This window comes from Anolis sagrei, chromosome 1 (assembly GCF_037176765.1).
Source record: "Anolis sagrei isolate rAnoSag1 chromosome 1, rAnoSag1.mat, whole genome shotgun sequence".
In the NCBI taxonomy this organism is placed as follows: Eukaryota; Metazoa; Chordata; class Lepidosauria; order Squamata; family Dactyloidae; genus Anolis; species Anolis sagrei.
In genome coordinates, this window is record NC_090021.1 from 126,932,564 (window position 1) to 126,945,680 (window position 13,117).

At 42.6% G+C, this 13,117-nt stretch overlaps 1 protein-coding gene across 1 annotated transcript in view; it reads left to right on the top strand.

The window, feature by feature from the left end:
* The first annotated feature begins 2,384 nt into the window (after positions 1–2,384).
* Positions 2,385–13,117, top strand: part of DCDC2C (doublecortin domain containing 2C) — a 60,154-nt gene continuing 49,421 nt past the window's right edge. The window contains 3 exon segments of the mRNA XM_067468477.1: positions 2,385–3,188; positions 7,640–7,691; positions 10,290–10,366. Of these exon segments, the coding sequence (XP_067324578.1) occupies positions 2,890–3,188; positions 7,640–7,691; positions 10,290–10,366 (428 nt within the window). The 5' untranslated portion in view covers positions 2,385–2,889.

Sequence of the window (13,117 nt, forward strand, 5' to 3'; positions counted from 1 at the left end):
TGGGAGGCTTCTCTCATGTCCCCACATGGGGAGCTGGAGCTAACAGAGGGAGTTCATCCATGCTCTTCCCTGATTCGAGCCTGCAACCTGTCAGTCTTCAGTCCTGTTGGCATAAGGGTTTAACCCACTGCGCCACCGGGGGCTCCTACCACTTTAACTGCCAGGGTTCAATGCTATGGAATCTTGCCTCAAAGTGCTGGTGCCTCACCAAAACACAAGCCCCAGGATCTCATAGCATTGGGCCATGGCAGCTAAAGTAGCATCAAACTGCATTAATTCTACAGTGGAGATGCCCTCAGGGACTGTGAGTGCAACGCGAAGCATGGAGGAGATACTAGTCCTTGTAGTGTCAGGACAGAAATGAACCCAATGATGGGGAAAGAGGAGTCCTCTGCTTTGAAGTTAAAATGGGGAGCAAGATTGGGAAAGGGGATGGTACGAAAATGAAGAGGGCCAGGCAGCTAAGAAGAATGGTATTAATGCTGGACAAACTAATAGTTTTAAAGAGTCCCAAGACTGCTTTTTTACTCAACGGCGAAACTTCCCATGCACACAAAAGTCCCTTTTGAGAGGACAGGACCCCTGGGGAGGATTGTGGGAAGAGGAAAACTACCCATTAAATATAATGCAGGGGAAAGGTTACTTTTAAGAGAATACGTCCCAGAACTCCTTTGTAAGGAGTTTGCAAAAAGTAATTAGCCTGAGTCCTGAAAACGTTTAAGTATGGCAAAGAAAATTGGAAAAGGAAAGCAGGAAGGGAGGGAGGGAAAGAAAAGAGAGAGAGAGGAAGGGAGGGAAGGAAGAGAGAAATAGGGGGAGGAAAGACAGATAGAAAAAAGAGAGAGGAAGGAAGACATAGAGATTGAGGAAGGGATGGAAGACACAGGAAGAGGAAGTGAGGGAGGGAAGGAAGGAAGGCAGAGGGAGAAGGGAGGGAGGAAAGGGGAACAGTGACAAAGAAAGGAAAAGGGAAGGAGAGAAGACAGAGAGGAAGAGAGAGAGAGAAAGAAAGAGGAAGGAAGGGAAGGAAGGAAGGAAGAATGATGGAAGGAAGGGCAGGGAGGGATGGCAGAGAGAGAAAGAGGAAGAGAAGGAAGGAAGATGGAAGGAAGAGAAGAGGATGGAAGGGAGGGAAAACGGAGAGAAAGGAAGAGGGAGGGAGGGAGGGAAGTCAGAGGGAGAGGAAGGAAGGAAGAGAAAGACAAAGAGGAAGGGGTAAGGGAAGACAGAGAGAGAGGAAGGGAGGGAGAAAGGGAAGGAAGAGAAAGAGAGAGAGAGGGAGGGAGGGAATGGAAGGAGAGAGGGAGGGAGAGAAGACACAGAGAGAGAGAAAGAAAGAGGAAGTGAAGGAAGAAAGTAGGAAAGAAGGAAAAAGGGAGGGAAGACAGAGAGAGGAAGAGAAGACAGAGAGAGGAAGGGAGAGGGAAGAGAAAGACAAAGAAAGAAAAAGGGAGAGAGGGAAGACAGGCGGAGAGAGGGAAGACAGGCGGAGGGAGGGAAGGAATGGAGGGAAGAAAGAAAGAGGAAGGGAGGGAGGAAGGAAGGAGAGAGGGAAAGCAGAGACAGAACGGAAGAGGAAGGGAGGGAAAGAAGGAAGGAAGGTAGAGGAAGGGGGGAGGGAAGACAGATAGAGAAAGAGGAAGGCGAGGAAGAAAGAAAGTAGGAAGGAAGGAAAGAAAGAAAGAGGAAGGAAGGAAGGAAGGAAGGAAAAGGAAAGAGGAAGGGAGGGAAGATACACACACACAAAGGGAGGAAGGGTTTTTTGAAAAGTTAGGAGAAGAAAATAGGAGTGATCTTTCCTCGATGGAAAAACCTCCCGTGAACGAGTAACTTTTTGGAATGAAACTTCCTCGGACTGGGGAAAAAGTAACTTCCACAAGCCTCGCAAGGAACTGGGGAATTTTTAAAATCGGGAAAAATCGGGTAGACTTTTGGGGGGAACAAATCCCAGCCCTCGCTTGAGAGGGATTCTGGGGGCTGTAGTCCACGAACTTGAGGGTCACGGGGGTGGGGGTGGGGGCGGGCTTTGTCGAGCCCTTCCTAGACTGCCTGGCAATACCTGAGCGGCTCGAAAAAGGCGCCTTGGGGAGGGCAAGTGCCAGCCCTCACCTGAGGAGAATTCTGTGGAGTGTCGCTCACACACTTCCAAGAACGGGTGAAGGGAAAAGTTAGCCATGGGCGAGTGGCTCCTTCCACTGTTGCGCTGGCAAGAAATTAAGGGCTCGAAAGAGGCAGGACGAACCCCAGAACTCCTTTGGAGGATTCTAGGGCGTGTAGTCAACACACTACAGAGTTGGGTTGGGGGGGGGGGGGAGAGTTGGCTGGTGGGAGAAGAGAGTGCCACTTTAGTGCTTTTCACTCAAAGTGCCAAGAAATGATTGGCACTTTGGGGATGCCGGCTCCCAGAATTCGCCCGAAGGAGATGTTGGCAAAAGTTTCTGAGAAGTGCAAGAGTCTGGCGGCTTCATAGAAAAGGCGTCGTGAAGGAAGCGAAGGCGAGGGAGGGGAGGGCTCCTTTCCAGGCGCCTTTGCCCAATGAGTTTCCAAGGAGACCGGCTTGTCTCCCATGCCCACCCCCTTTTGGGTTGGTTGGTTTGTTTGAGGCGCTGAGTCATAATCCTGGCCCACGTGTGTGGGGCTGAGTGGGCCCTCCAGAGGGGGAGGCCAAGCTGACAGGCCAGGGGTGGGAGTGATGGTGCTGAACCTCCTTTAGGGACAGGATGAAGTAGGAGCCTTGGAGGAAGAGGTCCCAGCCAAGGTCTGGCCTCCATCCCCTCCCAGGTGCCTTGCTTGGGGAGTGGAGAGGAAGGCTGTCCCTTTGGGCCGGTCCTTCAGAGCCTTGGAGGCTCAGTGGTGTCACCTCTCCCGTCCCCACCGATTCCACTGAAGATGGTGGGAGCCCCGCGGCCCCGCCTGGTGTACAGCCTGACTGATGCCACCCCTGCCAGGACCATTTGGGTCTACCGGAATGGGGATCCCTTCTATTTGGGGCGCAAGTTTGTCATCAACCATCGATATGTGCCCAACTTCGAAGCCTTCATGATACAGCTCAACGAAGGGCTGCCCATGCCCTTTGGGGTGAGGAACATTTACACCCCTCGATACGGGCACAGCGTGTCAGATCTACCAGAGTTTCAACAAGGAGGCAGATACGTGGTGGCAGGCCGGGAAAGGTTTAAGAAACTGAAGTGAGTATAAAAGCATCAAGCGAATAAGGCCCAGGCAGAGCTTTGGGGGACACCAGCATCAAAATGTTCAAAACAATTAAAAAATACATTGTCGTAGGCTTTCATAGCCAAAATCACTGGGTTGCTGTGAGTTTTCAGGTTGTATGGCTATGTTCCAGAAGCAATCTCTCCTGACGTTTCGCCCATATCTATGGCAGGCATCCTCAGAGGTTTTGAGGTCTGGGTTGTTGTAAGTTTTTCGGGCTGTATGGCCATGTCCTAGAAGCATTCTCTCCTGATGTTTCACCTACATCTATGGCAGGCATCCCCAGAGGTTGTGAGGACCTCACAGACCTCACAACCTTTGGGGGTGTCTGCTATAGATGAAGGCAAAACATCAGGAGAGAATGTTTATAGAACATGGCCCTATAGCCCGAAAAACCTACAACAACCCAGTGATTCCAGCCATGAAAGCCTTCATCAATATGTTGTGAGGTCTTTTGGGAACTAGGCAAGTTAGGTTTATATATCAGTGGAGTGTTCAGGGTGGGAGAAATAACCTTTGTTTTGAGGCAAGTTCTTTCTCCCACCCTGAACATCCCACAGATATATAAACCCAACTTGCCTAGTTTCCAACTGACCTCTCAACTTCTGAGGATGCTTACCATCGATGTGGGTTAAACATCAGGAGAGATTGCTTCTGGAACATTGCCATACAGCCCGGAAAATTCACAGCAGTCCGCTAAAAAAATGTGCTAATGTTGCAATGGAAGTTTCCAAAATATTCCTGCTCCAAAGTAAATGTATGCATGGTTACTCTTGCACCTGTATTCCTAAACAATAAGATGCTTGAGAAGCAAGTTTTGTGTCACATCTGGTATCCAAGAGCACAGCTTGGAAATCGCACTACAGTGCCCTTCACATTTGCAGGTTTAACTTTTGTGGATTTGGTTAGCCACAGATTTGGTACAAGTGTTTTCTCTACAAATTTTTACATCCTCCAGTGTGACTCTATTGATAACTCCCACTGGATATTCTTCATACCACCATGTCGGAGAACCTTGAGATTCCTAGAAAAAACACCTCTACAAATTTTCAGCTCCTCCAGTGTGTTTCTATGGTCAGTGTCCATTGAAGGTTGATCATATGGAAATGCTGGATAACCTAGACATTCCTACAGAAGTGATAAAATGTTTTCTCTACAAATCTTAACATCCTCCAGTGCAACTGTATTGATAACCCCCACTGGATATTCTTCATACCACAATGCCGGAGAACCTTGGGATTCCTAGAGAAAAGATCTCTAGAAATGTTCATCTTCTCCAATGTGGTTCTACAGTCAATGTGCATTGGAGGTTGATCATACGGAAATGCTGGAGAACCGAGACATTCCTAGAGAAGTGTTATCTCAAAAATATAGCATTTTGTTATATTTTCGCCACTTTTACAGAGACCCTGTGCACCCTACCCCAGCGAATGTGGAGGATTTACTGTATAACATTAAGCCCTCAATTTTGCAATGGATATCCCACATGGTGTAATGGTTTGAGCATTTGATTACAACCCTGGAAACCAGGGTTTGGATTATTATTTGGCCATGGGAATTTGCTAGGTTATTCTAGTGAAGTCACATTCTTTCAGCTTGAAAGGAAGGTAAAGTCCTTCTAGAATAAATCTTATCAAGAAAACTCTGCACTAGATTTAACATCAGTTTTTCTGGTCCGCCTGGAACAAATTAAGGTTGGAGATGCTTGAGAACATCCTTGCCATGTAGAAATGCCACAAATAGATAATATAGCTAGGACAGCACTTTGCAACTATTATTTGTAGAGGGCTGGCCATTACTTCTTTCTATCTAGTGCATCAAGAAGTTGTGCCATATATTTGCCCATTGGTTACTGATCTTTCTTTCCTGGAAAGCTGCCAGGGACTGGCAGCCAATATAACACTTGAGAATTTTAAAAGCCATTAATTTCATGGGCTTTTCCTAGACAATAAATACAGTCCTCCAAAGTAGTCTATGGCACCTGGAATTTATTGGTGTTCTCCCATTGTAGTAGTAAGGCTGATTCTGCTTAACATCTAATACCAGATGGGATGTGGTACCTATGATCACCTTTACACTGAGAGGCCTAGAGATTCCTAGACGTGTTCGCTCTTGGAATCTCTAAGTCTTCCAACAGAGGAAGTTGACCATACAGATGCACTGGACAATCGAAATATTCCTAAAGAGCGTGTTTTAATTAAATTCTTGAATAATCAAATCCACAGTAGCCATGCCAGCTGACTGTAATATAGTGCAACAATTAGAGTCAACCACCTGTAGCAAGAATGAAGTTGTCAGAATACTAATCTAAAGACAACTCAGAGATAAATCAGGAACTCATCCCCAATTAAATTCCCACCCAAATCATGCTATAAATGTAATCAGTTTTCCTTCATGATGATCTACTATTATCATTACCTCCATATATCAAATTCAATATGAAATAAATTGGTATATAATTCCAATTGAGGGTGCAATCTTTAAAAAACTGTCCGAAAGAGTACATAATGAGGTTTTTGTGAAAGGGGAAGAAAGGGAGCAGAAAGAGGACAAGAAAAAATATGAGGAAGAAGAGGGGTGGCTGAAAGGAATGAATTAGGCATGTACTAATATTTCCTAGTTGCAAGTACTCCTTGAAAATTGCCCCTCCTTCCCGCATGTGGCAATTAGACTGTGAAGTAGATCAAGGTCCTATGAGTTCAGGTCTAGCAACCCTTTTTCCTGTGCTCCCCTCCGTTCCCAAAAGACAAGGAAAAGGGGAATATTCCTTTTGTAAACTTTATTTGGTTCGCTGACCTTGAATTCAAACCAGTAAAAATAAATGAGCTATAAAATTGATTTCTAGGCAGGTAGCATCTTTTAGTTTCTCTTCCTCTTCTGAAAAACTAGAATAATACCTGTGATTGAGAAAATTATGATGAATGCATTTTTTACAGGTTGGAGTATTATATAAGTAATCAGTAATGAAAGTGGAAACTGTAACGTTGTTTAAACTAGGTATGTACCTGAGGGTCAGTTTGCACAGCAAGACTAATGTAGTTTGACACAACATAGGCCCTCTCCACTGCCATATAATCCAAATTATCAAAGCAGATAATGCACATCATCTTCTTTGAACCAGATTATATGAGTCTACTCTGCCATATAATCGTGTTCAAACAGATAATCTGGATTTTATATGGCAATGTCGAAGGGGCCTTAAGGCCTTTCCAGACAGGCCCAATATCCCAGGATCTGATCCCAGGCTTTCTTTTTAACCCAGATAATCTGACAGTGCAGACTCATATAATCCAGTTTAAAGGAGAAAACCTGAGATCAGATCCTTGGATATAGGGCCTGTTTGGAAGGGCCCTTAGAATAATAGAATTTTAAGAGTTGGAAGAGACCACAAGGATCATCCAGTCCAACCCCCTGCCATGCAGGAAGCACACTTTCACTGTCATTGCTCAATGCTATGGAATTATGGGAGGTATAGTTTCACAAGGTCTTTAGCCTTCTTGGCTAAAGAGTGTTTGAGGATCAGGACATTTATAGGGATACCAAGATGCTTGTTTATAAAGCTATTGTCCTTTCAACTCTGTTGTACACCTGCAAAATGTGGACCATCTACTAATGTTGCTCTCGACTTCTGGAGTGAATCCATCACTGTTGGCTTGGAAAATCCTGAAATCTCTTCGAAAAACAGACGGACAAATGTCAATGTTCTGGAAGAAGCAAAGGCCACCAGCATTGAAGTGATGATTCTCCGCCATCAACTTTGCTGGACTGGCCACGTCTGAGTGCTCAATTTTACTCTCAGCTCAAAAATGGTAAACAAATGGTTGGTGGACAGCAAATAATAATAATAATAATAATAATAATAGGCTTAAAGCTAACCTCAAAAAATGTGGAACCAACACCAAGAACTGGGAAGTCCTGGCCCTTGAACATTGTAATTGCATATCAGTATATCAACAGCACTATGGATTTCAAAGAGGCACAAATAGAGGGCAAAAGGGAGAAACAGACCCTTTTGTCATAGAATCCTAGAGTTGGAAGAAACCTCGTGGGCCATCCAGTCCAACCCCCTGTCAAGAAGCAGGAAATTACATTCAAAGCACCCCTGACAGATGGCCATCCAGCCTCTCTTTAAAAACCTCCAAATAAGTAGTATCCACCATAGTCATATAGTGAGGCCTTACATTTCACTCATTGTTAAGTAGAGGGGAGGGAGTCATGTATAATTGCTGGCGAGGAATGCTGAGAGTTGCAGTCCGAAAATATCTGTAGGGCTTTCTGATTTCCACCCCTGGAGTAGTTGAATCTGTAAATGCCCCTGTAAAATAGGAAACCACTGGAGGTGCTGTTTTAAATGAAAACAATTGAATTGAATATGTAAACTTTTGAATCCTTTAAAAAATCTAGTCATGTTTCTTTTTTTCTTCAGTTACTTTAGTATAGGAGCAAAGAAACCTCAAAGAAAGAAGATGGATGAAGTGGTGAGTATTTCACCTGTGTCGCTTTTAGTAGTATGTATACTCAGCTGACCTCATGTACAAGTTGAGGAGAGATTTTGGAGTCAAAATTATGGATGTTGATATGACTCCTATGTTGAGGGTCATTTCACAAAGAGAGAAAAGCACTAGTGCCATCTCAGGGGCTCAGCTGCTCCTGGCCACTACCACCTTCACATTTAAAATGGGTAGAACTGGTGCCATGGTAGAAAGTAAAGGGAGTTGGTCTTTCCTTTAGGTTCTCTCAGGGTTGAGTGGCTATTTTTTATAATAAGATACAATATTGACACAGACCTGTCTGTAAGTCAATTCAGTTTTTTTGGGATTGATTATATGTCTAATTTTTTTTAGGCTTATACATGAATATATAAGGTTATGGACAGAAGGAAGCTAAGGTTTACCAGCATGTGCCAAGCTATATAATTTAAAACTACAAGTGCAAGATAAGGTTGAAATGCCATTATTTTCTGTTTTAGCTGTGTTTACACCTACTGAATGTATGATTGATTTTCAGCAGTTATATATTTGTATCTTTTTAAATGATAATGATGTTTATTTATATCCTGCTTTTTTCTCCATATGGAGACTCAAAGTGGCTCATAATAAAAAGCACTGCAATACAACTTAAATATGCTTATATACTAATATTAAGACAGTATAAAACCACATTAATATTAAAAACAATTTAAATTAAAACCATTGTAAAGGTAAAGGTTTCCCCTGACATTAAATCTAGTCGTGTCCAACTCTGGATGTGGTGGTGGTGCTCATCTCCCTTTCTAAGGCGAAGAGCTGGCATTGTCCGTAGACACTTCCAAGGTCATGTGGCCAGCATGACTGCATGGAGCACCAATTTCCTTTCTGCTGGAGCAGTGCCTATTGATCTATTCACATTTGCATGTTTTTGAACTGCTAAGTTGGCAGAAGCTGGGACTAAGTCAGCAGGTTCAGCAGCTCAGCAGTTTAACCCACCGCACCACCTGGGGACTCCTATGCTTAAAATCATAAAAGCATATAAAACCAAAGCATCCTCTGACTAGATCTTAAACACCATTGTAAAACACGACGAACAAATGACACACACACACACACACATATAAATAACCAGGGCAATGAGGAGACTAAAGTAGTGGTGGTGCATGCAGCTGAGGCTTGACTTTTAAAATGTTTTTACTTGAGGCACTTTTTTTAACTCATTACCCCAACCAGAATCCTTTCTTCCAATATCTTCAGCCACCTTCTTCTGGGGTAAATCTTTTTCTCAATAAATGAACATGTGTCTTAATTATAAAGAACTGATCAAGGAAATATTTATTTAAAGATTCACGGGTGTACAAGATTTGATGGTTATTCTGTATTCCTTCAAATGTTGTTACAATTGACTTTAGTTAAACAGTTTCCAATATAACTCTCAGTATGGCTTTTACTTCCACCAGACTGGTTTTAAACTTATTTCACTGTGAAGTACCTTTCTTTTCTTAACTGACAATTCAAGGCACTGACTTGCCTTTTTCTCCCTTCAGCTGTCCCCACTGAAGTTATGGATTTCTACTGGGGTTTCTTTCCCCCTTAGCTCACGAGCTAATTACTAATTTAAACAGGTCCAACTGACTCTGTAAACACACAGGCTGAAGACGTAAACCCCTGGGTTCAGTTTCTCCACACACCAGAACCCAACTTCCGCTCTTGTCCACTGACCAAAAGAAACTGACTTTTAAAAAAATGCCTGCTCCTGCCAAGTGGCAGTTAGCTCTGCCCCTTTGGCTTCTCTAACTTGGATACATTCTAACAGCCGGTTCAGTCGCTATGGCAGTTCCTCAGTTCAGGCAACACATCAGCTGGCCTGCACCTATCATATCCCAACATCAATAAACACATTTAAAACATCCATTATAGTCTGCTATTTCGTTACAACCATCATCTTTAAAAGCCTACCACTGGAAGGACAGCAGAGAGGGGGACATTCTGGCTTCCCTGGAAAGAAGGGTGTTCCAGAATTGAGGGGCAGCCACCGAGAGAGAAGACCCACTCTCTCATTCCCACCAACCAGCCTTGAGATGGAGGTGGGACTGAGAGAAGGGCCTCTCCTGACGATCCCAGGGTCCGGGCAGGTTCATACAAGGGGATGTGGTCAGCCAAATTGCCTGGACCTGAACTGTCTAGGGCTTTAAAGGAATACTGTATAAATGAAAAAGGTAAAATCAAATCACTGTAAAGCTATTTATATTTATTTATATATATATTTGGGTGTGTAAGCTAAAAGAAGACTTTGATGAATAAGACATATTTTACATTGGTTCAGATGAGTGTGCATAAGTAAAGAGAGGGCATATAGCTACTATACACTACAGTCAGTTGTAGAGTAAAGTATGTTGCTTGCTGTCTATGACCACATCTATGCCAGGCAGTTTATTCTGGCTTATATTTGCCCTGGAGCAGCCCTGAATCCAATATGTATGTGCTGATTGTGTATCTTTATATGAAAGTGGATGTATATCTTTATAAACTGTCAACTTTTAGGATGAAATCCTGTAAACCATTTGCATTATGTAATCTTTGTGTCACTCTTACTTTTTTTTGCAGATTCGACCAGTAGTCCACAGTAATATACAAGTACCTTCCAAATGGCAATCAATCTACAATAAGCCACGAAGTATTAAGTAAGTGTGTGTTTTAATTTATTTAGCATCCATGTAAATTATTAATATTTTTTCAGTTGTGATTTACATCCAAATGAAAAAGAAAACTATAAGAATAATTTAATAAAAACACTGTTAGACCAGGAGAGACCTGAATTTAAATGTTAGTTAACCATGTAAGTAACTGGATAGCTTTGGATCATTGTCTCAGTATAATCCATCTCAAAATCCTTGTGTGGAGGAATAGAGATGACTATTTATTATCCCAAAACAGAGAGAAAAATGAACAAGTACAGAATTTAGTTTGCCACGTTTATGGAAAGTACATCAGAAGAAGTCTTTAATGCTTTTGTAAAGCAATATCATGGCACTTACAGACAGGCACAACATTTCGGGGCCTGATGCTCTTTTACTGGAGGAGTCCAAACGATGCAGGGGTAAACCCTGCTTAGTCCCGAATTAATTAGATACCCCATTAGATCTTGGCCTTCCTGAAAGTCCCAGGTGTAGTGGAGTATTAGACCTGTGGGGATTCACCCATGGGTAGTCCTGAAACAACCGGGGGGGGGGGGGTGAGTCTCCATTGTTATATCACACCTTTTGGGCTCCTAGAGCCCAAAGGTGTGAGATGGCACCCCTTCCTTCCCTCAAAAATAAGCCCTTAAATTGTAAAACAACTTTCCTGGCCACCATTAAGGTACTGCTGGATTCCAGCAGTACCTTAATGGCAGCTGGGTAAGTTGTTTTACATTTTAAGGGCTTCTTTTTGGGTGGTCCCACGCCATCCCAGTAGTTACTAGGATGCCGTTGGGACCCATCCCCCCCAAGAAAGCCTAGATTTTGGGGGTGGGTGGGGACTTAAATCTGTGCCAAAGTGGGTTTTAAAAACCCGCTTCATTATGGATTGAATGTGCTGTCTGGAAGCACCCACAGAAATAATAGTGATTCTGCTTAACAAATAGTATGGGCAAGTGGTGCTTTCTTCTGAATAATAATAAGGAAACTTTGACTCAAAGTTTACATGACTTTTTGTATTTGCAGCACTGAACTACTTGTGTATAGGATTACAGCCTTGATTTTATTTTATTGAAACATGTTACAGAGATTTTCTGAAATGTGTGTGCATGCTTTTATATGGAGACAATGGCTGATAGCATTGCCTCCTGTTGAAGCTACTCGAAACTAGTTTGCCGTATGCTTGAAAAGATGATAGGAACCATTCTTGCACTCTTCAAAGTAATTATTGGCACTGTATATTTGAAAATTACATTTATTTCAATACATAATCCACATTTTGTCTCCATGTACTGAGAATTCCACTAGATGGCCCCAAATATCCTTTGCAAACAATCTCTGTTTCTCAAAAATTATACTTAATGAAGCAGTCAGATGTGAATCCTTGAAAGCAGATTGTACAGTATATTTTGGTAACTGGTGTGTATGCTGTACACTTCATTGTGTCACTGCATGAAGGATGCTATTTGAATATTTTTACTAGCTAATGTTACACTTATAGTGTAATACCTAAAGTAACAATCCCTTGTTGCTGCAAATAGTTTTATTGATATACTGCTGTAGAGATAGACTAGAAGCTTGTCTACATGACCAAAGAAATAAACAAACCATACTCATCCCAAATCCAGTGCTGGCAGTCTTCATTATGCACGGTGACTTCTTATAGGTTTTTTCCCCTACTTAACCTGACTTTGCTTCATGGTAAGCAAAGCCAGGGGATACACTGGAGTTTTCAGGAAACTCTGCAAGCTTTGTAGATCAGGTCAATTTCTCCCTGATCTGTTACCCATACACACACTGCCACCATCATCCTTTTCCTGTGTGTCATCACTGCCACTCCTTGCTGTCCATGAGCTACCTGCTGTCTGCTGAGGACAGAAAGTGAAACCCTCATAATCAGAAAGAAGGAGAGGCTCCCTCAATCTCTTCCTTCCTGGTTGCCCCATTTTTACTTCAGTAAATATTACAGGCCAGATGCTTTGTAGCCAGCAAGAGACAGGCTGGACTATTTGGACACATGATCCCAGATTCAGCAGGTACCTACTGGATCTGGGGAAGCTCCAAAACACATATGTCCAGAATTAACCTTCCAAAGTAGGTGTGTTCTTAGACTTGAAAATAAGAGTCGTGCCACTGTCAAGTTTACATAGATTGAACTTCTAAAATTGCATACATTACTGTACTGATATTCTCTTCCACCTTACAGAAGAACACCAGTATTGTTCAGATTTTTGTCTGAGGAAGCTTAATTTCTCCTTTTGAGAATACATAAAGCTGTATTGCTTAATTTCTTATGCTGCCTGTTCTTTTGAGTGTAGTGTTTCTATTGGGGGAATCGTACATATGTTTCTCTCCTCCCACCCCGCAATAAAAAAATACTTGAAGGGGAAAATGTATTTGGGGTGTATGTGCAGAAATTCAGGATAACCATTCTGGAATACACGCACACACATTTAAACAGATGTAATATTAGTTTCTGTTCTGTTCCAACTTTCGTTTCTCTGAAAAAGTGATTTTTTCAGCCCAGTCCTAATTATATTCACTCAGAAGTAAGTGATTTCATTTTGACTTAACTTCCTGGGCAGTATACTTGGGCCTCCAGATTTAGTTTCAAAGTGCTTCCATGTATCCTTGCAGGCTGAGGAAAAACCCGTTTTCTAATATGGGCTTCCGTGGAGAAATCAATTGATTCTATTATCTGTTTAAAAGGATTGTATTTTATTTCCTCTGGGAATTGTTGAGGACATTGTTGATTGG